At 39.9% G+C, this 26,093-nt stretch overlaps 1 protein-coding gene and 1 long non-coding RNA gene across 2 annotated transcripts in view; one reads left to right on the forward strand and one right to left on the reverse strand.

Moving 5' to 3' along the window:
• Positions 1–26,093, forward strand: part of LOC147584356 (uncharacterized) — a 91,758-nt gene that overhangs the window by 60,452 nt on the left and 5,213 nt on the right. The window lies entirely within an intron of this gene.
• RGS7BP (regulator of G protein signaling 7 binding protein) overlaps positions 1–26,093 on the reverse strand; it is a 105,897-nt gene that overhangs the window by 24,973 nt on the left and 54,831 nt on the right. The window contains exon 3 of the mRNA XM_086700064.1: positions 17,490–17,620. Within this exon, the coding sequence (XP_086556190.1) occupies positions 17,490–17,620 (131 nt within the window). The remainder of the gene's footprint in view (positions 1–17,489; positions 17,621–26,093) is intronic.

Consider the following 26,093-nt stretch of genomic DNA (forward strand, 5'->3'; position numbering starts at 1 on the left):
AGTTGGAGGGCACTGACCTCTTAAAAGTATTTGCATTGTGCTTCCTGGGAAAGTGCAACAACTATAGCCCATCTGCTACCCGCCGCTCAGCAGGGTCAGCCTTAGGATACAGTTCTGCAGTGATAGCTAAGCTCTGAGAGAGAAGCAAAAAGAACCAAACCCTAGCTTTTTGCTTTTCAAAACTCTGAAGGATTGGGCCACATATGGATCCTGGGGTACTCCTGTGGAGTTGAAATGATTTGGGGAAAGCAGTATGCTTTTTGGGCAGTGAAGAGTAGAGAAAGAAGATACATAAGCAGACTTAATTCTCTGCCTATGGGTTTTGCTTGGCTTGGGGCCACAGTAGCCCCTCTCCTGTGGTCAGGACTGTACAGCTCAAAGCTTTCATTCAAATGAGAACAGGGAGGACACGAGGTAGCGTGATGCTCTTTCTTGGACTCCTCTCTCTCTCTTTAAAAACATTTTTAATGTGAAAAAAAAACATTTTTAATGTGTATTTATTTTTGAGAGAGAGAGAAAGGGAGAGAGGCACAGAATCTGAAGCAGGCTCCAGGCTCTGAGTTATCAGTACAGAGCCTGACATGGGGCTTGAACTCACGAACCATGAGATCATGACCTGAAGTTGGATGCTTAACTGACTGAGCCACCCAGGTGCCCCTGGAGTCCTCTCTTTACCTCCCTCATGTATATACTTTTTACAGGCAAAGGCATAAAGAGAACCCAATCTACAATCAGTTTTACACTTAACTGCCTGTAATAATTCTACTACTTATATAAGACACACATCATTCTTTGACCTTTTCAAAGTAAAATAACTGTTCATATAACTGAAACACACCTGTGAGCTTGTCATCTCACCAGGTCATCTCCTCCTTTTCCTCATTTTCAGTGACTAGTTCTAACTCTGCTAATGCAGATGAACAAAAATAAAAGCCTTGAACATTGGGCTTGCAGTTGAGTGCTTTCTATCAGCTCACAAAATCTCTGCAGAATTTTGATCATCTTGTATCTTCTCTGACTGAAACATCTTCAAAGACAGAAGGTATCAGTATGCACTTAAGGGGTTCTCAATTGCAGAATATTTATGGGGTCAAGTTTACTCTGCAAGTAGATATTAATTGCTTTCACTTACTGATAGCACTGACTTCATGTTGGGCATCCCTTTCCAGTACAGTATCTGCTTATTGCCTTTATAGTACTTATCTCTTTTAGAAATTATCTTGCATATGTATTTTTTTTATGTTTATTTTTGAGAGGAGGGAGGAGCAGAGAGAGAGGGAGACACAGAATCTGAAGCAGGCTCCAGGCTCCGAGCTGTCAGCACAGAGCCTGACGTGGGGCTCAAACTCATGAGATGAGAGATCATGACCTGAGCCGAAGTCAGACGCTTAATCGACTGAGCCACCCAGGCGCCCCTTATGTATTTGTTAACTAAATACATTTTTAATAGTACATAAATTTGAATATGTTTTTTCTTGTAACTGTTTCATATCTCTACTGCTGCGTACGTATGGCTCCTGCTTTCTTTGTATACCACATTTCTTGGGTCCCACATCTTCAGCTTTCTTGGATGCAGTTTCCATTTTGTTGCAGCATATCCTTGACTAATTACTTCAGAGAATGTCTGTGGAAAATACATTTTCTTCTCTTTTCTCTTTCTTTGTACTCACACTTAAATTTTAATTGACTAGATATGGAAATCTGTCTTCACAGTAACTTTCTCTCAAAACTTGGATGCTACTGTTTCCTTATCTTACATCCATATCCAGAATGACTTGTGTGTAGCCTGTTTACAGCTCTCTTAAAACTTCTTAGGGTATTATCTTCACATTTTTTGTTTATGAAATGGGTCCTAAATACGTGTAGGAATTGCTTCTTTTTATGTTAATCTTTTTTTGGCATTTGATTGGCATTTGTAATTTATTACCTCCTATTTTTTTATTTTGAAAATTTGCAAACCTATGACAAACCTGTAAAAATATAACGGATACCCAAATATTCCAGTTTCACAAACTGTTAACATTTAGTTATATTTTATTTCTCTCCATCTCTCTATGTGTATGTATATGTGTATGGATTTCCTATATACATACTGTATTGATTGTATATAATTTTTATATTTAAAGTCACATATACATATAAATATAACTTTTTATGACCCATTTAAGAGTAAGTTGCAGACATTAATGGCACTTTAACTACTTCAGCATATATCTCCTAAAGAACAGGATCTTTTCCCTACATAACCTCAAAACAATGATTGGGCCAAAAAATTATTTACCTTGGATTAAATATGATTCAATACAATTTGATACAATACTAATATTTAATATGCAGTCTGTATTCATGTTTCCCCAATTGTTCCAATAATGTTTTTCTAACCTTTTTTTTTTAAGTTCCATAAACTTAAAAGGAAGTTTCCATAAAAGGATTGTGCACTGCATTTAGTTGTCATTTTTCTTTTAGAACTGCACCCTTGTCTTTTTTTGACTTTCATGTCATTAGCATTTTTCTTAAGTTTTTTAATTTTATTACTTTTATTTTGAGAGAAATCCCCCTCTGTGGGATGGGCACAGAGGGAGAGAGAGAGAATCCCAAGCAGACTCCATGCTGTCAGCATGGAGCCCAATGTGAGGCTTGAACTCATGAACTGAGAATTCATGATCTGAGCTGAAATAAAGAGTCAGACACTCCACCTACTGAGCCACCCAGGCGCCCCCATGTTATTAATGTTTTTGAATGAAGAGGTCAGGCTAGTTTTTTATAGAAAGTCTTTCCGTTTGGGGGTGCCTGGGTGGCGCAGTCGGTTAAGTGTCCAACTTCAGCCAGCTCACGATCTCGTGGTCCGTGAGTTCGAGCCCCGTGTCAGGCTCTGGGCTGATGGCTCAGAGCCTGGAGCCTGTTTCCGATTCTGTGTCTCCCTCTCTCTCTGCCCCTCCCCTGTTCATGCTCTGTCTCTCTCTGTCCCAAAAATAAATAAACGTTGAAAAAAAAATTAAAAAAAAAGAAAGTCTTTCCGTTTGGATTTTCTTATTGTTTCTGCATGTGTGGATTCAGAGTAAACATTTTTTTGGCGTGGGTATTAGAGAAGTGCTATTGTGACTGGCTTAGTGCAGTGCATTAGAAAGCATATGAGTCAGTTTGTCCCATTATTGTTAGTTAAGTATTATTAGTGGCTTGGTTTCTGTCCAAAGCTTTCATTCCAATGGAAAAAGGGGATCTACCATTATAGATGTACCCTATTCCCTTAATAGTTGCTAAGTACTCTATGGAGTGATTCATTGAGATGTTACAGCATTTTCAATTTAACTATTTCTTTTAGGTTTGGGAAAAGTTTTTCTCTTTTTCTTGATTATCTCCTTCTCTCTATTCCCTCCATTCTTTCAGAATTCCTATTTCTTATTGGAGTCTCTGGATCCATCCTATATGTTTCTTAACTATCCTCCATATTCCATGTTTATTTTGGGGGCTGAATTCTGGGAGAATACCTTGACTTGATCTTATAGTTCACTATTTTAGGGTCTCAGTATATTCATTATAACAATTGTTAAGAACTGTGAAGGGTCTGAGATTTTATTATACCTGTTGGTGAGCCTGCCACAGGTTCATGGATACTGGAAGAAGCCTGGAGACTTCTGGGTCAGAGACAAAAACAGTTTATTACTCACAGAATAGTAGTGGCCATACTAATAAGCATTCGTGTTGTTTTCTTGAATCCTAATTCCCACAGGGAGACACAAAAAGGGTCAGATCACTACCTGTCCAACAAGGGGCTGTGTGACAAAAGAGGAACCCTGAGCTTAGGAAATGTGCCTTTTTAAAGCATGTCTGCCCTTTGCCCAAGAGGGAAACATTTTCATTATACTGAATAGTCAGGATGCCTTGCTCTGGAAAGCGATGCTATCTCTATTTTCCAAGGCATCTGCTAAGTAAATACCCTTGAAAAGATAGTATAAAACAAAAGTGCAGTCAGTGCCTCCATTGGCAAGATGTATAGAAATGCAAGAAGCTGGAGAGTTGCCTCCCAATACTAAGTAACCCAGCTCTTTAGTTTTTATTTGGTTGATAACATTTTTATCTCCAACAAATTTGGCTGCTTCCTTTTTGTTACTGACAGTTATTGTTTTATGGGTATGATAGACTCAAATGTCTCTGAGAATATCAACTACATATATCCTAAATTCTTTGTCTGTTTCCTCTTTACAATTTGTTCTTCAAGTATTAGCTGTTTGTTTATTGCAGTTGGCATCCCCTTTTTGGGGTGTTGGGTTTTTTTTTCATTAGAGAGAGGGAGCAAGCGAGTGAGGGCGGAGAGAGAGAGGGAGGAAGAGAGAATCCCATGAGGGGCAGAGAGAGAGAGTGAGACAGAGAGAGAGAGAGAGAAGTGGGGCTCATCCAAAGTCGATTTTTTTTTTTTATTTTTTTTTTTATTTATTTTTTTTTTTTTTTTAATTTTTTTTTTTTTTTCAACGTTTATTTTTTTGGGACAGAGAGAGACAGAGCATGAACGGGGGAGGGGCAGAGAGAGAGGGAGACACAGAATCAGAAACAGGCTCCAGGCTCCGAGCCATCAGCCCAGAGCCTGACGCGGGGCTCGAACTCCCGGACCGCGAGATCGTGACCTGGCTGAAGTCGGACGCTTAACCGACTGCGCCACCCAGGCGCCCCGATTTTTTTTTTTTTTTTTAATTTGTCATTCCTGGATATCTATCCAGATGTATCTTTGAGGATCTCTGTTTGCCTATCGTTCTGATTACAGTGCCCTCCTTCTGATTATTTTGGTGAAGGGACAGGATGTGTGGCTGCAAAATGGGTGCTTAAAGCTTATCTTCTGGGTGCTTCTCATCTCCAGTAACAAGTTACCTGGGCACTTATCTGTTTTTTGGGCCTCCTGTCTACTCAGAGTTTCCTGTTTAAAACTCCTACTCCAACTATAGATGCTGGAGAGGATGTGGAGAAATGGGAACCCTCTTGTGCTGTTGGTGGGAATGCAAACTGGTATAGCCACTCTGGAAAACAGTGTGGAGGTTCCTCAAAAAATTAAAAACAGACCTACCCTATGACCCAGCAGTAGCACTACTAGGAATTTACCCAAGGGATACAGGAGTGCTGATGCATAGGGGCACTTGTACCCCAATGTTTATAGCAGCACTCTCAACAATAGCCAAATTGTGGAAAGAGCCTAAATGTCCATCAACTGATGAATGGATAAAGAAATTGTGGTTTATATACACAATGGAGTGCTACGTGGCAATGAGAAAGAATGAAATATGGCCTTTTGTAGCAACGTGGATGGAACTGGAGAGGGTTATGCTAAGTGAAATAAGTCACACAGAGAAAGACAGATACCATATATTTTCACTCTTATGTGGATCCTGAGAAACTTAACAGAAACCCATGGGGGAGGGGAAGGAAAAAAAAAAAAAAGAGGTTAGAGTGGGAGAGAGCCAAAGCATAAGAGACTCTAAAAAACTGAGAACAAACTGAGGGTTGATGGGGGGTGGGGGGGGGGGGGGGAGGTGATGGGCATTGAAGAGGGCATCTTTTGGGATGAGCACTGGGTGTTGTATGGAAACCAATTTGACAATAAATTTCATATATTAAAAAATAAAAATAAAAATAAAACTCCTACTCCAGTGAGATATACTGAACAATTTAGCCTGTGAAAAAACACTGGAGTAATGTGTTCACTTTCTTTTTCTTCTACAGCTGTCTTTATGGAGGCTCAGAGTTATTTCACACTCTACTCTGCTTTGCTGCCCAGTCCGGACAATCACACCAGATGTCCTCCTGGGGCGAGCAGTGATGGTCTCATTGCTCAGTGTGGGGCAGCCCAGTTTTTTCTGAATGCCATTTCAAACATTAATTTCCCTGACAATAGTCCCAGAAACCCTTCCTGTGATTTGCATTTGTTGATTCCAAGTTCAAAGTATTTCTGGAATTGATTTTATTTTTGCAGTAATTTTCTCCTGCTTGAATTTCTTTTGTTTCTTTTTGAGTATCTTATCAGCTGTGGTTTCCTCTGTTCATTTATATCTACCAATCCAATCTCAATAACTTTGGAGCTTTGAGAAATTCTTCCAAATTTCTGGTTTGTTGAAGACGTCCTTCCTTGTTTTTCAGGGGCATAGAAGACTGTTCTTTGTTTGCCAACCTCTGTTTCCTTTTCCTCTTACAAGTGGGGGTGGGGGGCGGGGGTGGCATGTGGGAGAGCTACGGCCAGTGGATTGTAAGTAGGAGTGATGTATTCCTCTTCCAAATTTGCTCCGAAAAATCCTCCCATGTGATTCTCCTTGCTGTCTTTTCTCCTCCTGACCATTGGATGGACGTGGAGAGTGGAAGGAGCAAAACTGCTCACCCTCTCAGCTCTTGCATTGGACTCTGTCATGGATAATGAATTCTAACTGTTTTAATCCATCAAGATTTGGTGTTGTTTCATGAAGCAGTACTCTATCCTGACAAATATAAGAACTAATATGAATTTATTTATTTTTTCATGATATCTTTTTTCTGTTATTTCAATGGAGTTTCCCAAGGAGGGAAAATATATGTATGAGTTCAGTCTAACATGTCTGGACAAGATTTTCCACCAATTATACTCCCTCTCTTTTGACAATAAATGCAAAATGAAAGCAGTACATTCATCCATTCACTGGTTATTCATGGAAATTTTGCTCTAGGCACCATGCTAAATTCTGGGGATACAACGGTGAATACACTCAAGGTGATCAAGTCTAGAGAGGACAACAGACAGGAAAACAGGCAACTACCTACCCCTCAGTGTAAAAGGTGCTAAAATCCGTGCCATGGAAACGCCTGGGGATGTAGGCACAGGGAAAGCTTCCTATAGGAAGTCCCATCTAAATTATGACCCAGAAAGTAGGCCAGATGAAAGGGATGGGTGTGGGATGGAGGAGGATGGGTAATAAGTTCCAGGCCAAAGGAGGAACTGCAAAGAACGTGCAAGTTCAAGTACCTACAGATAGTTCAAGATGCCTGGAGAGCGGCAGGACAAGGTATGGGGGCAGGTGAGGTGAGGACTGTTAGTGAAAGATGAAGCTGGAAAATTAGGTTCAGTTCATAGATGTTCTTAGGACCACATTAATGAGTCAGCAGAGTTCTGGTCTACACACCTGGACAGTGGCTATTTTGAATTCCTTATCCCTAGCTTCCCTGTTTGACCAGGTGTCCTTAGATTGGAGTACCAGTTCTTTAACATCAGGTGGGCTCTCAGGAAAGGGGTCAACCAGCTTACAAATGGTAACTTCAAGTCAACGTTTTACTGTACCCAAGAGAGTGAATATGCATTCAAAATCATTTCTGATTATGAAATGAAAAACTGTCCCCTGAAAAATCAATTTCAGGCCTCAGTGAACAAATATTTGCTCAGGGAGGGGATAGATGTAGGGGAGAGAGTCCATAGAGTACCTTGAAATCACACTAAGCTGGCTTCATCACTGTTAAGAACTAGACATCAGAAAGTTGGCTACATTCCTCAGGGCCTTGCAAAGCTTTTTGCCTTCAGCTCCCTTGGGGTTTCCATGTATTTTTAGTTTGTTTATGGATAATGTAATAGGCGTGTTTGAGGAAAAGTTAAGAGAAACCACCCATGAAGCACATACCAGTTTGGAAAGTTGGTTATTCTTATATTCGTGAGAAATGGTCAGTTGTTTAGGAGAAATAAAAACACATCTGATTCTGGGGCAGCCTCAAGAGTTCCAGAGAGTACCCTCCACCTCAGAAATCCTAGGCACAGGCCCTGGCAGATGGTGCTGGGGTCCTTCATTTCCAGTGCGAGCTTCTTTATCACACTCGACTTGACTTTCCTTCTCCTGATTTCTTATTTTTCCTACCCTCTTTCTTCTCTCTCCATGCTTTCCTCTACTGCTTTTCCCTTTCTCCCTCCCATTCCTTCTTGCTTTCCTGCCAGTGACATTGGGAAGCACTGCTATAGACAGTGTCTCTTTGGAGGCCCCTGGTGTCTAGCAATGTCCATTTCATCCATTTGCGTACATTTCCCTAGGAATCAAAACCAATCTTCTCTGAGCTAATATGACACCACTGCACTCTCATCTCCTTGATGATTGGGGCAAATTGCCTGTGTTCTTGGTACTCCCGACACGTTGTCTGCTCTGCACAGACAAGGCTTTCACAAAAGTTTTCATCCTGACTGGGAGCAAAACGAACACGGTTTGCATGAGATGCATGTATGGAACCTTATCTAGGTAGTTGTTCTCGCTCTCAAGTGTTTCCATAACCGGTAGGTGCTTTTTACCTCTCTGCACTATGAAAAAAAAACAAACAAACTGAGGAAATGTAGGCTGCTTGTGAAGTAATCCAACTTTACTCTCGAGTTTCTAAAAAGCATGTAGTTTGAGAAGAGGTAAGTTATTTTAATTCAGTTAGCTGTTTACCTATATTAGAAAGTAGTTTCAAGGGCTTTTCTACGCTGTGGTAAGAAGATATTCACAGTGCCATAAAACACATAGTGGAAAATAAAAATGATAACATAAACAGAGCTCTAGTCTTATCCATGCACTGGAAAATAAACATTTGCCAATTTGGGAGAGATACAGAACTATCCTCCTTTCCCCACAGTCCTCTGTGCTCCTTATGGTACTGTAGTCCTGTCACTGCCCCCACAGTAGCAGCCATCTTGGCAGCTGCACGTAGCTATGTGAGGAAGCAGAGGCCCAAGGGTCCCCCCAGCAGCACTGGAGAAGAGCAGATAAAGAGATGCATTTGAAGAAGGTCCCTATGCAGTTTTTACTGCTTCATTTCTGGCCCCTAAAGTAGAGCAGAACAATATATAAGGTATATTTACTGTATAATTAATTAATTCCAATTTTCCCACAGGAGTATGATGGCTGAATTACCCTTCCTTTGGATCACACAAATGCTACATTTTATTTAATTTTAATTTAATTTTACTAAATATATTCATTTCTTTGTCAGAATTCTTCCCACCCAAAGTAAAATATTTTATAAATAGATCATTATGATAAATAGATCTATAATAAATAGATCTATAAATAGATCATTAAATGATCTATGGAGTTAAGTTTGCTTCCCATCTTAAAAGTAACTCTCCAACTTCATGTTATTTTGGTAGGAAATTAAATACAAAATAGATTTTAGCCATTAAATACGGTATTTTGAAATGTGTACACTAATCTTTAAAAAGTCAGATCTGTGCATAAAATTCAGCCAATCATACTAGTACTTTTTATTTCTCCATTTGGTATGTTCTCTTGCCCTTCTCCAATGGAGCTTAGTGGGAAAGGGTCTGGTGTGCTGGAACAATCAGGAACTTTGCAGTGGGCTTAATGTGCTATGGGATCTTGGGCAAGTTATCTCTTTCAGCTTCGGGTTCTTCATCTGTCCAGTGGAGGAAATAACAGTGAGGAAAAAACCAGATAGTATGTATAAAGCAGCTGCTAGTAGAAAGTACACAGTAAGTGGAAGCTATTGTTACTGCTATCATCCTAGTCCTCAACTGACTCAACTTTGGTACAAGGTGATGAATGTGTTGTCCTACTCACTGTTTGGCATATGAAGACAGGGAGAGAGAGAGAGAGAGAGAGAGTAATAGATGGTGCTAGATAACCCTTGTAATAGATTCCAGAAGGTGGTTATAATTATACTCTGCAAACAGTGCAAATTCATTCCAGTCTTGGATTCTTTGCATCAGACACCAATGTTTGTGAGGTTGTTTCCATCTTGTCATTCAAATCTTAGATTAAATGCTGTCTCCTCACAGAGCTCTAACCTTCCTTTCTAGAGTAGCCACCCAGTTACTTTCTATTATATCATCTATTCTATTTTAATTACTGACATTGCACTTATTAGTGTCGGGGATTTTTGGAACATTTGAATTTTTTTCTTTTTTCTTCTTTCCTCTCCTGTCCTCTTTTCTTTTTTCTTTTTTTCCCCTATTTTTCTGCTCTAGAGTATATACTTGACAGTAAAAGGTGTGTCTTCAGCCTTGATCCCTGAAGTCCCCTAGCACCTGTTCTAGGTGCTATCATATCCTTAGATATGATAGGTGTTCGATAAATATTTGTTCAAAGAATGAACGCATGTTTCCACTCAGAATTTGAATCATAGTCTAAGATCTATTCTGCTTCATTTCTTCTAACCTGCTGTTCTATTTTAGTATCAATTGCTTCATTACATTGGAAAATAAAGTCTTGTGGCTATATTCTATTTCTGTTTTTATGTTGCTTGTTTCTTTTATTGGTGTGGGTCATTTCCTTTACATTTCTTTTTTTTTTATATATGAAATTTATTGTCAAATTGGTTTCCATACAACACCCAGTGCTCATCCCAAAAGGTGCCCTCCTCAGTACCCATCACCCACCCTCTCCTCCCTCCCACCCCCCATCAACCCTTAGTTTGTTCTGGGTTCTCAACAGCCTCTTATGCTTTGGCTCTCTCCCACTCTAACCTCTTTTTTTTTTTTTTGTTCCCCTCCCCCATGGGTTTCTCTTAAGTTTCTCAGGATCCACACAAGAGTGAAACCATATGGTATCTGTCTTTCTCTGTATGGCTTATTTCACTTAGCATCACACTCTCCAGTTCCATCCACGTTGCTACAAAAGGCCATATTACATTTTTTCTCATTGCCACGTAGTACTCCATTGTGTATATAAACCACAATTTCTTTATCCATTCATCAGTTGATGGACATTTAGGCTCTTTCCATAATTTGGCTATTGTTGAGAGTGCTGCTATGAACATTGGGGTACAAGTGCCCCTATGCATCAGTACTCCTGTGTCCCTTGGATAAATTCCTAGCAGTGCTATTGCTGGGTCATAGGGTAGGTCTATTTTTAATTTTCTGAGGAACCTCCACACTGCTTTCCAGAGCGGCTGCACCAATTTGCATTCCCACCAACAGTGCAAGAGGGTTCCCGTTTCTCTACATCCTCTCCAGCATCTATAGTCTCCTGATTTGTTCATTTTGGCCACTCTGACTGGCGTGAGGTGATATCTGAGTGTGGTTTTGATTTGTATTTCCCCGATAAGGAGCGACGCTGAACATCTTTTCATGTGCCTGTTGGCCATCCGGATGTCTTCTTTAGAGAAGTGTCTATTCATGTTTTCTGCCCATTTCTTCACTGGGTTATTTGCTTTTCGGGTGTGGAGTTTGGTGAGCTCTTTATAGATTTTGGATACTAGCCCTTCCTTTACATTTCTTAATAGGAGGGTTGAATATATTGGAGTCTTTACTGCTCATATTCTATTCTTTGTCTTGAGTTCATTCTGTATTTTGCTGGATGGCAGGCAGTTCATTAATTTCTCATAATAGCATCTTGAGCTCTCAGCTCCCACTAGATTTTGAATTAAGATTTTTTTCAACTTTCAACATTTCTCTCTCCTTTCCCTTTGTGATTACATTATACCCTCAGAGGACTTGGGGACAATTTGGCTGTAAGCTGTGGCCCAGAGGTAGAGCAGAGTCAGAGGGGACCACTGCCCCCTCACTGTCAGAGCCAGGTGAGGCAAAAACACAGATGGAAAGAGCAAGTTCACATGTGAAGGGGAGCTGCGCTGGAATGTTCTATTGTCTCTGCTCCTTTCAATAGCACTGTTGCCCAAATTGATTGAATGGGGAGAGAATGTGAGAGAGAGGAAAACCATGGTCAAAAGAGTAGGATCATTCAATTCCCTTAGAAACCTGGCCCCACTTACTGCCAACAGAGCAAATGAGACCTACAGTCTCATTTCATCTGGTGGCAGGAAACAGGCACTGATGGTCAGTGCGATACATGGACTCAGCTATGGGAAAAGATTTCCTACTAACTAAGTGTGAAGAAGAGAGAGCAACTATTTTGCAGTATAAACAAAGAAATTACACTTGTCAAGCAGTGGTCCAATCTACAACTTTAAGTGTTAGAATATGAAACTACAAAATGACTAAAATTATTCCCATCTGTCATCTTCTTGAAATAAACAATTCTCCAAACCACAAGCTACATGGTACAACCCAATGCCTTTATTAAATCTGGATTTTACCTCACATTACTGTAATTGACTTTAATTTTGTTGGCCGTGAAAAAAAGAAAATCATTTCATTACTGTTTTTCTTCTTATTCTTCTCCTCCTTCTCCTCCTCCATCTCTAACTCTTCCTCCTTCTCCTTCTTCTTTTTGGCAGTAGCATGATCTTGTAAATTTTAAAAGATTTCCAAGTAGATTGTACCAGGGAGATGTATGAGACAGCAAAAATTCAGAAGCATGGTGCATGGAAAAAGCATGAAGATCCACAGAAGATTATGTTAAGGACTAAGGATACTTAGAATTTGCTTAATTGGGAGAAGAAGACAATCTTCAGCACTAAATCCAAGCTCCCTACAGGAGCTTTAAAATGATTTGAGCCTTATTTTTCCCAGAAGGAAACCATACTCTTTGTTCCTGCCGTAACTTTGTGCACTCTTTTTCTCCAAAGAGTAAGCTTATGAGTCCTCAATACAATAGCAAAACTAAACATGATACAGAGTACTTTCTGAACTTCTGGTGGTAGCCAGGGGGTAACTAGAAATAAAAATAAGTTAAAAATACATGTAACTGTGAAACAATCTAGCTTCAATATCTAATCTCAACAACAACAACAACAACAACAACAAATTGACCAAAGACCCTCCTATAGAGCCAAACTTGATTCAGTTACAATTCCTTCCTTTTCTCTGATGGAAAAGAAATAGTGAAGAAGAGGGGGAATGGCCAACCAGTAACACTCATGCAGAGGGATAAGAAATTAGCTAACCTAAAAGTTATCCAAACACCAACTTTTACCACACCTTAGAAGAAACATACCAGAAAGAAATTCTAAGTAGAAAGATATTTGAAGTGTCACAGACTAGAATGGGAGTCACTATTCCCAAGATTCCAAGGACTACTGATTTCCTGGATAAAGGGACTTAGTGAGATTTTCTAGACAGGCCACTTCCCTAGCCCAAGGCCACACCAGAGATACTACTGCCTTTGGATAAAGAATACTTATCTGGCATCTTCAATCTTGGTAGACAGATTGGGGAAAGGGGACTTAGTCACATTGGCAGAGCCTTCTTCCCCATCCCTTCCCCATTTCTTGTTCTCATGCAGTAAGGCCGCTTAGGCTTGCTGACTCCCCTCTGTCTACTTTTATGAGAAGGGGCTGTACGTTTCCAGGACAAGATGCATGTTACATCTCTTAATTTGCCCAACTCTTACTTGAGTAAGAGTACTCCTGTGCTGTGGTCTGTGGACATATTTCTTCCTTTTGTTTTTAAGATTTTACTTTTAAGTAATCCCAACACCCAATTTGGGGCTTGAATTTTCAACCCCAAGATTGAGAGCTGCATGCTTTATGGGCTGAGTCAATGAGGCTCCCCTAGACATATTTCTTCCAGTCATTTCTGGCAGTCCATGGTCACTGGAGTCAAGTATTTCTATTCTCTTTCGTCATGGCCTTCCAGATTGTTGGCAGCACATTTCATATATTTATTGTTTACTAGCTGGAGGCTCTTGGACACAGGTTACTCTCCAGTTTCCAATGATACCAAAGAAAGAAAGAAGAAAAACTAATGACATGAACTGACATTTTCTATGCCATTCTGATGGTGGGAATATAAATTAGTGAACAGAAAGAAGCCAGGAGTCGAAAGCAATCATTATAGGGTTAATCTCCTAGGTGTAATGAGGAAATTAACGGAGAGAATAAAGAAATAGAGAAGTGTAATACAAATATAGGGCTAGAAAAATTAGGAATTATTTCTCTAATGGAACCATCCCTTTTCTAAGAGCTAGTATTTTATTTGGCACTCCAGAAATTTTCAGGATATTTGTCAAGTATGTATTTTCATACATGTTTTCTAGTGCTTTATTTTCTCTGGTTTAATGATATTTTCCTTGGTGCCTACTTCTAGTTACTTATTTCCATTTTCCACGTAGTTTTTCAAGTTTATTAATTATTTTTTTTAAGGTTTATTTATTTTTGAGAGATAGAGTGAGCACATGCACAGGCAGGGAGGTGAGGGGTGATAGGGTGGGGTGAGAGTGGTGGGGGGGGAGGGGCAGAGAGAGGGGAACAGAGGATCTGAAGGGGGCTCAGTGTTGGCAGCAGTGAGCCCGATGCGGAGCTCCAACTCACCAACCTGAGATCATGACCTGAGTCAAAGTCAGACAGTTAACTTGACTGAGCCACTCAGGTGCCCCAGGTTTTTTTTTTTTTTTTTTTTTTTTTAACTTTAAATAAGATAGTTTTCTTTACTCCTAGTTTAAAGATTTCTCACTAAGAAAATCTCTTTGTCTTCATTGCCTTACCTCTACTGGTGCTTAGACAGAGGTAACAGTACATGAGACAATTAGCTCTTGGACGTGTTTCCTGGAAACACAGGAGGCTTGCCAGGGGTAGAAGGATGGTTTGCTGATTCCAGACGGTGATTACAGAAGGTTACAGAAGGTTACAAATAGATTCAGTTGGAGAAATGTCTCGATGAATTGTTCTTTTAATTTTCTTCAAGCAGGAAGAAAGTAAATTTTGGGGAGCTTTCGATACCATAGATCTAGGTTGGGGCCCAAGAATCTGCGTTTCTAACGAGTGATGCTGGTACTCCTAGTGTGGATACTACACTTTGAAAACCACAGCTTGATTTCAATGGTCGTGTCAAGGGCTTGCGGAGACAGCACGAGCCATCACACACAGCCCTTGCTCATCAGAGGTACCTACTGCTTTCGTATTTGGTTTTCATCAGTGTGGATGATAAAGAAGAAAGCATAGAAGAAAGTTGAAAGAATATGCTTGGGTGGATAGAGAATGGCAAGGTAAGGATCTGGAAGTTTAGTTTTTGCTCATATAGTGGGGTGATTTCCTTTTGTTTCAAAGGGTAGAGTGACACCTTCCAATCTTCACGGTGTTTCGGAATCACCTGGGGGGCCCCCAGAGATTCTGATGCAGTAGGTCTGGGGTAGGATCCATGAGCCTGCAACGTTAGTCGGCATCCTGGATAATTTTGAACCAGTTTGTCTAAGGATTTACACTTTAAATAATAATGATTTTAGAGGCATAAAATAGATGTCCAAGTGGAGTCTTAATCCTATATGTGGGAGAAATCAAAGACCCTATCAGGCAGATTCTTTTTAGTGTTGTACATGGAAGGCTAGGTGTGAGAGCAGGGGGTTATTATTTTTAGAATAAGAAGCAGGGAAGGGAGCAGGTCAGAGACTGACAATGAAGACAGGAGGTACTGAAGACCAAATGAGCTGATCAGCTAAGAGGCCATGTGTTTTTACTTGTGTGCTCAAGACAATACAGTATTTCCAAATACAATAAGGAAACAACCTGGATGAGGGAGTCCCTTTTACTTTTAAACAGAGAGCTAGCTGAGAAGAGCCTTTCTTTCAAAAGCCGGTTGTGAAAAGACAGAGTAGGAGTGGATGGCAGGAGACCAGGTGACACACAGGGGTTAGGACGAGAGTGGGGTTGGAGGTCCCTGAGTGTTAAGGACATGTCATCAACCAGGGAGATTGCAGTGGTAACACGCTCATGACATAAAATACTGCAAGAGTAGCCAATGCAGAGCCCAGAAAAAAGCGACCCATACCTGTTCTGTTCAACCACGTTTAAAAAGAATGAAAATGCTACTCTGCATGTGAGTTCATGTAAGATGCATGCATGCGCACGCATGAGTGCACACACGTGTGCGTGCATGCGTGTGTGTGTGTGTTTGTGTGTGTGTGAAAGAGACAGCATGAGCGAGTGAGCGAGTAGACAGGATGAGTGAAGACATTGGGCCAGTGACAACTTGTTTGAATGTCATCAGTGTGTGTGAGTGATCAGTTTTCTGATCAGGTATCAGGAGCGTCTAGGAGCGTCTAGGAGCTAATCTCTCCAAACATGTTCAGTTGCATGAATAACAGAAGTAGTGAAGGAAATTGTTGAAAGGTCAGCTTTTAGAAGGAGAAAGGAGGGAAAAAAAGTAATATTCATGTTTCAAAAAAATGTTCTCCCTTCTCTGGAGCAGTGTAGAATGATCCTATTTTTAGTTCTGCCCTGTGCATACGTAGCACGTATGCAAGATTTGATTTTTTTTTTTTAAATTTTTTTTTTCAACGTTTATTTATTTTTGGGACAGAGAGAGACAGAGCATGAACGGGGGAGGGTCAGAGAGAGAGGGAGACACAGAATCGGAAACAGGCTCCAGGCTCTGAGCCATCAGCCCAGAGCCTGACGCGGGGCTCGAACTCACGGACCGCGAGATCGTGACCTGGCTGAAGTCGGACGCTTAACCGACTGCGCCACCCAGGCGCCCCGCAAGATTTGATTTTTACAAGGACTTTGTTATGCCATTTAGTTCCCCCCAAACTGCACGCTCGTTTGATGTCAAGTCTCTATGTGAACTGCAAGGTCCTTCTTTTTCCTTCTTTACTTGAACCCTATCTTCACAGCCCAGCTCAAGCCCCATCCTTCTTATAAAATTTTCCCTGAAATTACAGGGTTTACTCTCTCTGAATTTAAATCACAGACAAGGATTGCCTTCTTCACATCATCCTGTTCTTTTGAGCTCAAGCATACAGTGTTTGCCTTTAAGAGATTTCCAATAAATTATTTGTTCACTGAATGAGTAAAGAAAATATAGCTGGAATCCTCCTAATTAGAAACTAATAGAAACTTTTGATTTCCTCCCCAGGAATGGGCCTTGATTGCTGAATCAATCTGTATAAAACCATTCCTCTGGCCACAGTGATTGGTTCAGTTATAGACCCATGGTCCAATCTGACCCAATCAGAAAGAAGCTCAGGACATTTTCTAGTCTATAGTGGGGGAAAAGTCTCTTTATGGATCCTTTAGTATGCAGGTGTGATGACTGGACCCATTGGAATCAGTTCGTTGATGTCAGGGAAAGCAGTGTGAGGGTAAAGCCAACCCCCAGGAGAAGGCAGAGAGGATCATTCAGAATGTGAGTCAAAAGTCTGATCAAACCACGCTCAAGTCATGGGCACCTCTGGAAGTTTCAGGCCTTTTAGCCAATATATTCCTTTATGATTTAAGTCCAGGAATGAGATTTTTCTGTTACTCATCTGCCTCCCTATTGTTGGTTGAGTTCCCCCTATTTTTAAATCTTTGAGACATAATATGTAATTTGTCTTCTTGCAGCCAAATTCATTTAGGGAAATAGCAGCAGTCTTGGATGGCATTTACCCCTAGTAAGATTGTTATATATTTTTACTCCCCACGCTGATTGTAACCAAAGTCATTTTCACAAGTGGTAAAATGATACATTTGAGAACAGTTTCTACCACAATTTCTGTTGAAGATGATCAGTGTTCTTATGCACTTAGTATTGGTCTAGAGTTCTTTCATTAATTTATATCAAACATTCCCTGAACATTTACATCCATTCTAATTGTGTGTAGATAGCCATGGGGTGCATTTAGGGCTTTGGGAAAGATTAGCTTTTGTTTAACATTCCTCAGTGTTTATGGCAGTACACTAAATGCAGATACCTTTTCGATGAAACTGAAGAGACCCCAGCAGACAAATGGATTTGAGCATCTCTGTTGTGTACATTTCTAAGCAACACTGCAGCTGGATATAAAGCCGACAGATTTCTGGATGGATCTCACCATCTTCCGGGCTGTAACAGAATGAAGGAGAAAAGCTGTGAGCATTTCTCAAGATTTCACTCATCAGCCATTTGTCTCAGCTCGGGGGGGCGGGGGGGAGGGATGCTCAATAAAGATTCCTTAAAGCCTTGAGTCTAAAATATAGGACTTCCTGCTTTCAAAGCAATGACCAATGTCACAGTTCTTACATAAGCGTCTTTCTGACTAACAGCTCTTAATTTTTTTTCCCCTTCAGCAGCAGATTTCTGCTGGGAGCTTAAAATCATAAATGTTTTAAGTAATTGAAAATATCAGACATTTTTGATTTAACTGTTGAAACAGATTTCCAAAATATATTTAAATCATAAGACTCTTCTAGCCTGCAAGAAGAGATTAAAAACTCTTATTTTTAGAGAAACTAATGGAGAGCTATTCAATTGCCCATGATGAGAGCTCTTTAATATTAAGGCTCTAGAATAATATGATTAGAGAGCTGAGATATCAGTTATTTTTATCAAGGTCTTTTGTCTCAGTCTGAAGAATATTCCTTTATTGTTTGCTATGGTTAATTTACAAAAGGCCAACTGATTTTAGTGAAAACAGAAACATTTTATGAAAAGGAAAAGTAATACAATTCAAATATATGCTTAACAATCTAAAGCTAAATAATTACTGAACTTATGCTGTAAAATGTATTCTAAAGTCCTTGAACCTTTCTCTGTTGCCTATGATAAAATGTATAAATGGGAATATGATAAAACATGGAGGGATCACTTTTATTTTTTTATTTAGGGAACAGTTCATTGTCAGAAAAACCCTTTATATGCTGTTACAATTTCATGTGTTGAATAAAGCAATTTAAATAAAAGGGATAAAGTTTAGAGATACATTAGAAATAGAAGGAGCCTAGACATGAGCTCTGTCACATGTCCTAAAGTGTCACCTTCTATCCCTGTTCATTTAAAACGCAGTGAAATCTGATTAAATAATGCAGCATTTGGATTTGATTCCTTTATAAAGTGGTCACTGGCAAAATGTTAGGGGCAATTATCAGAAAAAGAATGATGGCTTGATTTTTTATTTAAGTTCTGGACTCACAGTAAAAAGAGTTTGTATTTACACAGCACTTGACAAGGATAATCAGTTTTAATTTTCAGTACTTATTTAGTAGATGAACCAGCGTTTATCTAACTATATGGCTTATGTAACACGGGGAAATGCACCAGGGTTTTGCCTCAGTAGTACTGAGGCCGGCAAAGTTATTCTGTCTTTCCTACGCCACAGCCAAGTGCCTCAGAAGAGCTCACATGCAAAATTCGGCTTTCTCCAGAAAATAAAGGACTATGCTGGTTTCTCATTTGGGTCTCATGGGTCTAGCCCCAGGCCAACACTGGAAACAAGTGTATCTTTTGTGAAAGTCCCAGATTTTCTTCCGGAGCTTTCACCCTTCAGCTGCCCCGGGCTACCTGGGGTTCTTCCCCACTACCGCTCTCCCTGCCCCCAACCACACGTTATATCATCTGCAGCCTTTCAAACTGTCTCTGTGTTCCATCCCTTCATGGTTCTATTAGATTCTGGAGGAATAATGGGCATTAATGGTTCATATAGTAAAGAACAATTCTGGTGTATTACCCTAAGATGTTGATTTTGACAGAAAAATCTGAAGGTAGTGTCTTATCCCTAAGGCAGCCTAGAGGAAAAATATGTGAAGGCAGGGAGGTCTTTTCTGTGCTCCTTCATCATCCCAAAATAGCTGCCTGTTTTCACCTGTGTATAGCGTTGGCCCTCGTGTCACATACGCAGATTAAAACAAAAGGAACTTATAATAAATCTGTAGTATTTATCGCACATTTGATGTGTGGGACAATTAGTCATTGTAACATCATTTCAAGCCATGGAATATCCTTATTTTCAGAAGTACAAAACGTGTGCCTAGTACTTAGTTCCAAAAATACGCAAACTCATATATAGGTGACATTTGATGTAACTTAAACAAAGGATTATCATATTAACATATCTTAACCAGTATGTTTTAATGTTTTTTAAATGTTTTATTATTAATTTTTGAGAGAGAGGCAGAGCATAAGGGGGGGAGGGACAGAGACAGAGGGTAGACACAGAATCTGAAGCAGCTCCAGGCTCGGAGCTGTCAGCCCAGAGCCCAACGTGGGGCTCAAACTCACGAACCGGGAGATCATGACCTGAGCCGAAGTGGGACACTTAACCAACTGAGCCGCCCAGACGCCCCAAGAACCAGTATGTTTTATTATCTTACAGGTAGATGGTGAGCAATAAAGTAGTCTATTTAGTGCTCCTGAAAAAGGCAAGTCAGGACAGAGATTAAAATGCCTAATTCATAACGTTTCTGCAGATGCCATCTCCCTAAAGCCTCCGTAACCAACGGGGATTCTCAAAACTGTGGAACCATTTTGCCCATCCTAGATGGTGCAGGGAAGAACTGAATGGGTGCCACCAGAAATATAATGTGCCTAACAATGAGTAATTGATGCTAAGGTTGCACTATAAATTTTCTGGTTCAAAAATTCATACATATACTTGCAGAGTATCCTTTAATATCTTGGAAAATTAAAGTCAAAGAAAGAAAGGAACTAGTTAAAGAGAAGTGGAAAAGTTACTATATTGTTTATGTTGGTGTTTAATGAGATGCCTTGACCAGTTCCATTAGCTTCAAGATTTGTACAATTTGTTCTTCCTGCTTCAGGGCTCTAAGCTGCATTACTGCTGCTGATTATTAAAAGTTCATTAAAGACAAAATGTCAAATGAGTTATAATATGTCTAATGTTATAAGCAGTGGACTGAAATACATTTTGATAAGCATTAAGATCATGTAGGTGGGAGCGCCTGGGTGGCTCAGTCGGTTAAGCGTCCGACTTCGGCTCAGGTCATGATCTCATGGCTTGTGAGTTCGAGCCCCGCATCGGGCTCTGTGCTGACAGCTCAGAGCCTAGAGCCTCTTCAGATTCTGTGTCTTTCTCTCTCTCTCTGCCCCTCCCCTGCTCACACTCTGTCTCTGTCTCTCAAAAATAAACATTAAAAAAAAAAGATCATGTAGGTTATTTTCATAATAAATGAACAATGAAGCTATAACAGAGAAAATGCAGGAAAAGCCAAGAAAACAGCAATGTGAAAGCTTGACACTTTCTAAGGATAAATTAGAAGACCAAAGGAATAACTTACATTAAGACAGAATTAGGCCTATGACTTTTCCTCCAGCAACTGGAAGCAACTTAATGTGGAAGTAACTTTACCACGTATTATTACTTAAGCTTAGTCTACATGGATTCACTCTTATTAATATCAAGTTTAAGTCTAAGAGAGTCACCTTTGTGGTGGTGTCCATTTAATTTAGCCAAAGACATTTTACAGGTTTGTGACTAGGCTGTGCTTATTTATTTATTTTTCTATTGAGCATAAATCAAGAGCCAACCTGATAATTTTGATTAATAGAAAGTCCTAGTTTTAATGGGCGAACATCCTAAAAATTAACTTCAATGATAGTGACTTGGAGCTCCAATTGAGGTTAAATAATGAATCTTTCCATCAACTCCTGAAGGATGAGAATCAAGATTTAATGTCATAATCATATGACTTAAGAATCCTGAACTGGTATAGTAATAGGGGGATTTAGATACAGATTTTGCCTGAGATGTCCCTTGATAATGGAAGTGTGGATATACTCTGTGAATATTCTTATTTGATAACTAAAAAAGTAATATGATACACACCCACCTGAGTGGCTAAAATTAAAAAAGCCTGAAAATGCCGAACGTTGCTGATCATGTGAAGCAACAGGGACTCTCCAGACATTGTTGATGTGAGTTAAAACAGTACAATTTCTTCAAAAAGAGTTAAGGAATTTTCTTATGAAACTAAACATATACCTACTTGTGACCTGGCAATCCATTTCTAGGTATTTAACAAAAGAAATGAAAACATATTCACAAAAAGATCTCTATAAGACTGTTCATAGTAGTTTTATTTAGGATACCTAAAAACTGCAAATAACCCATGTGTCTGTCAAGAGGACAGTGAATAAAGAAACTAGTTATATTCTTACAGTAGAGTGATGCTCAACAATTCAAAGGAGTAAACTCTTGATACACAAAGCAACATGAATGAATCACAAACACATGAACACGTTTATATGAAGTTCTAGAAGAGATAAAACTAACTGTTAGTGATAAATAGTAGAATAATGGTGAGGAGGGGATTTGGGAAGGAGCATGCAGAGAAGGAGCTTTCTGAGGCGAGGGTAATATTCCATATCTAGACAGAGGTTTGAGTTACATGGGTGTATAAATTTGGCAAAACTTACTGAATGGTACGCTTAATATCTGTATAGTTGATTATATGCAAGTTTTACTTAAAAAATAAGAGCCATCAGCAATTATTGATAATTAATGATATGCATGCCAAATTATTTAGGTATAAAATTTACTGATATCTGCAGCTTCAGAAAAATAATATGGATTGCTGGTTGGCTAGAGGGATGGACAGACAGACAAAGCAAGTATACTAGAATGTTAATTGTAGAATCTAGGTGATGGGCATTTACTTGGTGTCCAAGGATTTATGGTTCCCCAAATAATTACATGGTCTAAATTGAACAAATCAACTGAGAAGCTTAACGACTAGTAAGGTCAAGTTCAGGAGTGAACACACTAGGGATTTTAGTTATGAAATGCTCTGGCCCTGCATCGATCTGCTCTTATATCGAGGTTGCCAGACTTTTGGTGTTCTATGCAACTGCTAAGAGCTTTTTAAAAACCAGCAAAATGTTTGTTGTTTTGAAAGTTTGTCCCTCATGTAATGGTTTACATACTTAGTTGGAGGCAGCAAGACATTAAAAAAGGAGAATGGGTCTAGAGTCAGAAAACTCAGCTCTAAATATAGACATTGCTGCTTAGAACAGTAATCCCTGGAAAATCATGTTAACTTCTCTGAGACTCAGTTTCCTCTGCTGTGAAACAGGGATAACAACTATTGGTGATTGAAGTAGTATCTCAAGGTTGTTGCAAGGATCAAATGAGATCATGTGTGGGAAACCCAGTAAAAACGGTGAAGGATTGTTAGAAGTTGGCTGCAATCCATCTTAACACATCAAAGTTGTGTTTACTTAGCTTTATGCTTGAGTGTGGCCTTCAGTTTTAAAAATTATCTGCTCTTCTGCGACATTGTTTATTTGCTTAGAGTTCCCCAGTATGGGTTTTGGTTAAATAAACACGCCATTAGGCTGAGAAAAAGAGGTGTGACCCCATTGACAGCCCCCCCTCAGCATTTCACGGACTTGGGTGAGGCAGAACACTTGGGGTCTGTCAGCTCCCGGAGACAGAAACCAGAACTTCTCCTGCAGCAGATACAGCCAAGTTTCTCCTTTCAGAATCAATTCTGTTGTCGGCTATTAGGCGAAATGGCAAGACAAGACTCAGGAAGCCAAAGGGCATGTAGGAAGGGAATGATATCCTCTCTTTATTTTTCAAAGCAAATAGCTAGGGAGGAAGAGGATTCACCGACTTGACCCAAGGATAGTGAGCTCCAAACGTCTGTCAGTAACCACCCGCCTCCCCCTTTCCCCCAGTGATTTCCTCTCAGATGGATGCCACTCACAACAGTATACCCCAGTTCTGTGTCAAATGCAGGGACAGCTTCAGAGTCCTGCCTTCATATATTTTCCGTGAAGGAGAGGTCTCAAGGTGGCTTCATAGTTTAAGTAACCAATGGATAATTACAGGGCAGAGAAGGAAAATGTGTGTGTGTGTGTGTGTGTGTGTGTGTGTGTGTGTGTATGTGTCTCAGTTATGCTAGGTTTCAAATTCTTTTTATCATTTTTTAATGGTTATTATTAACTATTTTTGAGACAGAGAGACAGAGTGTGAACAGGGGAGGGGCAAAGACAGAGGGAGACAGAATACAAAGTAGGCTCCAGGCTCTGAGCTGTTAGCACAGGGCCGGATACGGGGATCAAACTCACAAACTGTGGAGGTCATGACCTGAGCTGAAGTTGGGCAACCCAGGGGGCTCCATACATTTCAAATTCTTAAAAAAATTTGTTTTAAATGTTTTTATTTATCTCTGAAGGAGAGAGAGACAGTGCATGAGCAGGGGAAGAGCAGAGAGAGAGGGAGACACAGAATCCAAAGCAGGCTCCAGGCTCTGAGCTGTCAGCACAGAGCCCGACGTGGGGCTCCAACTCACAAACCATGAAGTTGGATGCTTAACCTATTTAGCCACCCAGGTGCCCCATGACTATACTGTTTTATACCAAAACAAGTGCTGCAATTAAAAGAGAAGCTCAGTTAATCAGGAGAACAGAAACCAGACATTTTTTCAAGGTATCTATATATATAATAGTTGACTCTCCCTATAGTCTCCATTTTTCTCATAATCTTTCTTTAGTGAGTTTTCATGAAACTTGTGTTTTTGGTGGCAACCTCTTCTATGTTCTTCATAGAGAGTCATGACAAGTTTGGTTCCTCCAGGAACCTCTGAAGAAGTAATTGCAGTAACTCCCCTCACTTGCCAGCACGTCCTTGCATGGGAATATAGAGTTCCGAGACTTCCTCGAGGGTCCCTGAACAAGAGCTGGGATCAGACTCTGCCCTGAAGCCTTTCAGGTTCAGTCAGAAATGAAACCTGACTTTAACAAGGGAGTGAAACTGGAAACACACCTGAATTATCTGTGGGTGGCTTCTTCAGGTGCCTTTATGCAAAGCATCGGGGCCCAGAGGGGCCAGCACCTTTCATGATCTAGGGCCACATTCTGGTCTTCATCTCCCTGTGGCTTTTGGTTTGCCCTCTGGCAGGACCTTTGACATTTCCCCATGCAGCAGAAGGGAGCTTGGATAAATAATGGGTAGCATTACTGGGGTATCTTATTCACTTTTTTCCCATTTAAAGAGTAAAAAACCATATTTAAACAATATCCATCAGCTTCCTGACGTGATACTGATACTGAAGACTAAAAATATTACTATTGAATTATAAACAATCTTTTATTTATTTTAAATGTTACTGTTTAAGGCATTACTGGGGAGGTTGGGAAGAGGTGATGACTTTTGTGGCAATTCTGAAGGGACTTTGTGGGCATTTCTCCGGACATTAGAGGATGAAGGAGTTAATGGGGTGCACATTATGATTTCCTTTGCTTGATACTTGAGACTTATGTTTATTGATACAGGGAAAGCTAATATTTATAAAGCAATATTTCTTCACTCTCCAAAATGAAGTATCTTTCTTATTCTGTCTTGGTCTGCTTCCCCACCCTTTCTCCTTTCTGGCTTGAGAATCTCTTGGAATTTCCTTTTTTTTTTTTCTTTTTTTTCTGATTCTCTCAATGTTTTTCTCTTTATGGTCTCTGGTTGGGAGACATGGGGTCTGCAAATAGCTCTTTAGGTCCTGGTCTACTGGATCTTGTGATTCTTTTTTTGTTTAAGTTTTCGAGAGAGAGTGAGAGAGAAAGAATGGGGGAGGGGCAGAGAGAGAGGGAGGGAGAGAGAGAAACTTAAGCAGGCTCCATGTCCAACTTGGAGCCCAAAGCAGGGCTAGATCTCATGACCCTGAGATCATGACTTGAGCCAAAATCAAGAGTCAGATGCTTAACTGATTGAGCCACCCAAGTGCCGTCTTGTCATTCTTACAGCTAGCAGAGAGAGGTCTGTGGCTATTAGAGTCTGAGTCCTGGATTCCTGAATCTCTGCTGGGATGGCAATCAGCACCACGGACATTATTACAACATAGCCCTATCCCACCGACTATAGCCAGGATCTGTTTATTTGTAAATATATATGCATATATATGTGTATATATTTATATTTAAATAAGTGTATTACGTTTTTACATTGCATTTGGAAAATATTTTCTGCATTGAAAATCAAGATTTTTATGGTCTAATGTTTATTGTTTTTATCTGATACCAATGATCTTCAAAGGTCACTTATCATGTGTTACACTAGAAAGAATTCAGCTCATTAATTTTCATTATATTCAAAGTCTGGGTCATTAATTGCAGCTTGCAGTTAACTCCTGCTTTTATCTGCTGGAGTTTTAGGGCTCAGCATATTAAACTCTTGGTTTATCTAAATGGTATTTAGCCCTTCATTCTTAATCATGTCATTAATTTATGTGATGTCATATTTCTCTTTAGCTAAAGCCATAGGCTTCATCGATATTGCCAAAATAATAACGCAGTTTTAAAACAACCTCCAATATGAGCTGACCAAATTTAACTCCTTCAGTTTATCCAAAAGAGAGTTTTTGATTTTAAAAAAAGGCCTCATCTAATTTATCTGTAACAGCACAAGATGGTGATCAATACTTGAATAATGAATGATGACATATCAGTTGAATAGTTATAGGGTAACGATCAAATCCATTGTGGTTGTCAGTGCCAATGGTTTCCTCTGACATGTGAGGAGCTGTTTATCTAGGGTGAGGGTCTGAAGGGTGACAGAAGGCCATGAGAGTCCAATATGGTCTGCATGAGG

Source organism: Puma concolor, chromosome A1, assembly GCF_028749965.1.
Source record: "Puma concolor isolate L17-30 chromosome A1, mPumCon1.1.hap2, whole genome shotgun sequence".
NCBI lineage: Eukaryota > Metazoa > Chordata > Mammalia > Carnivora > Felidae > Puma > Puma concolor.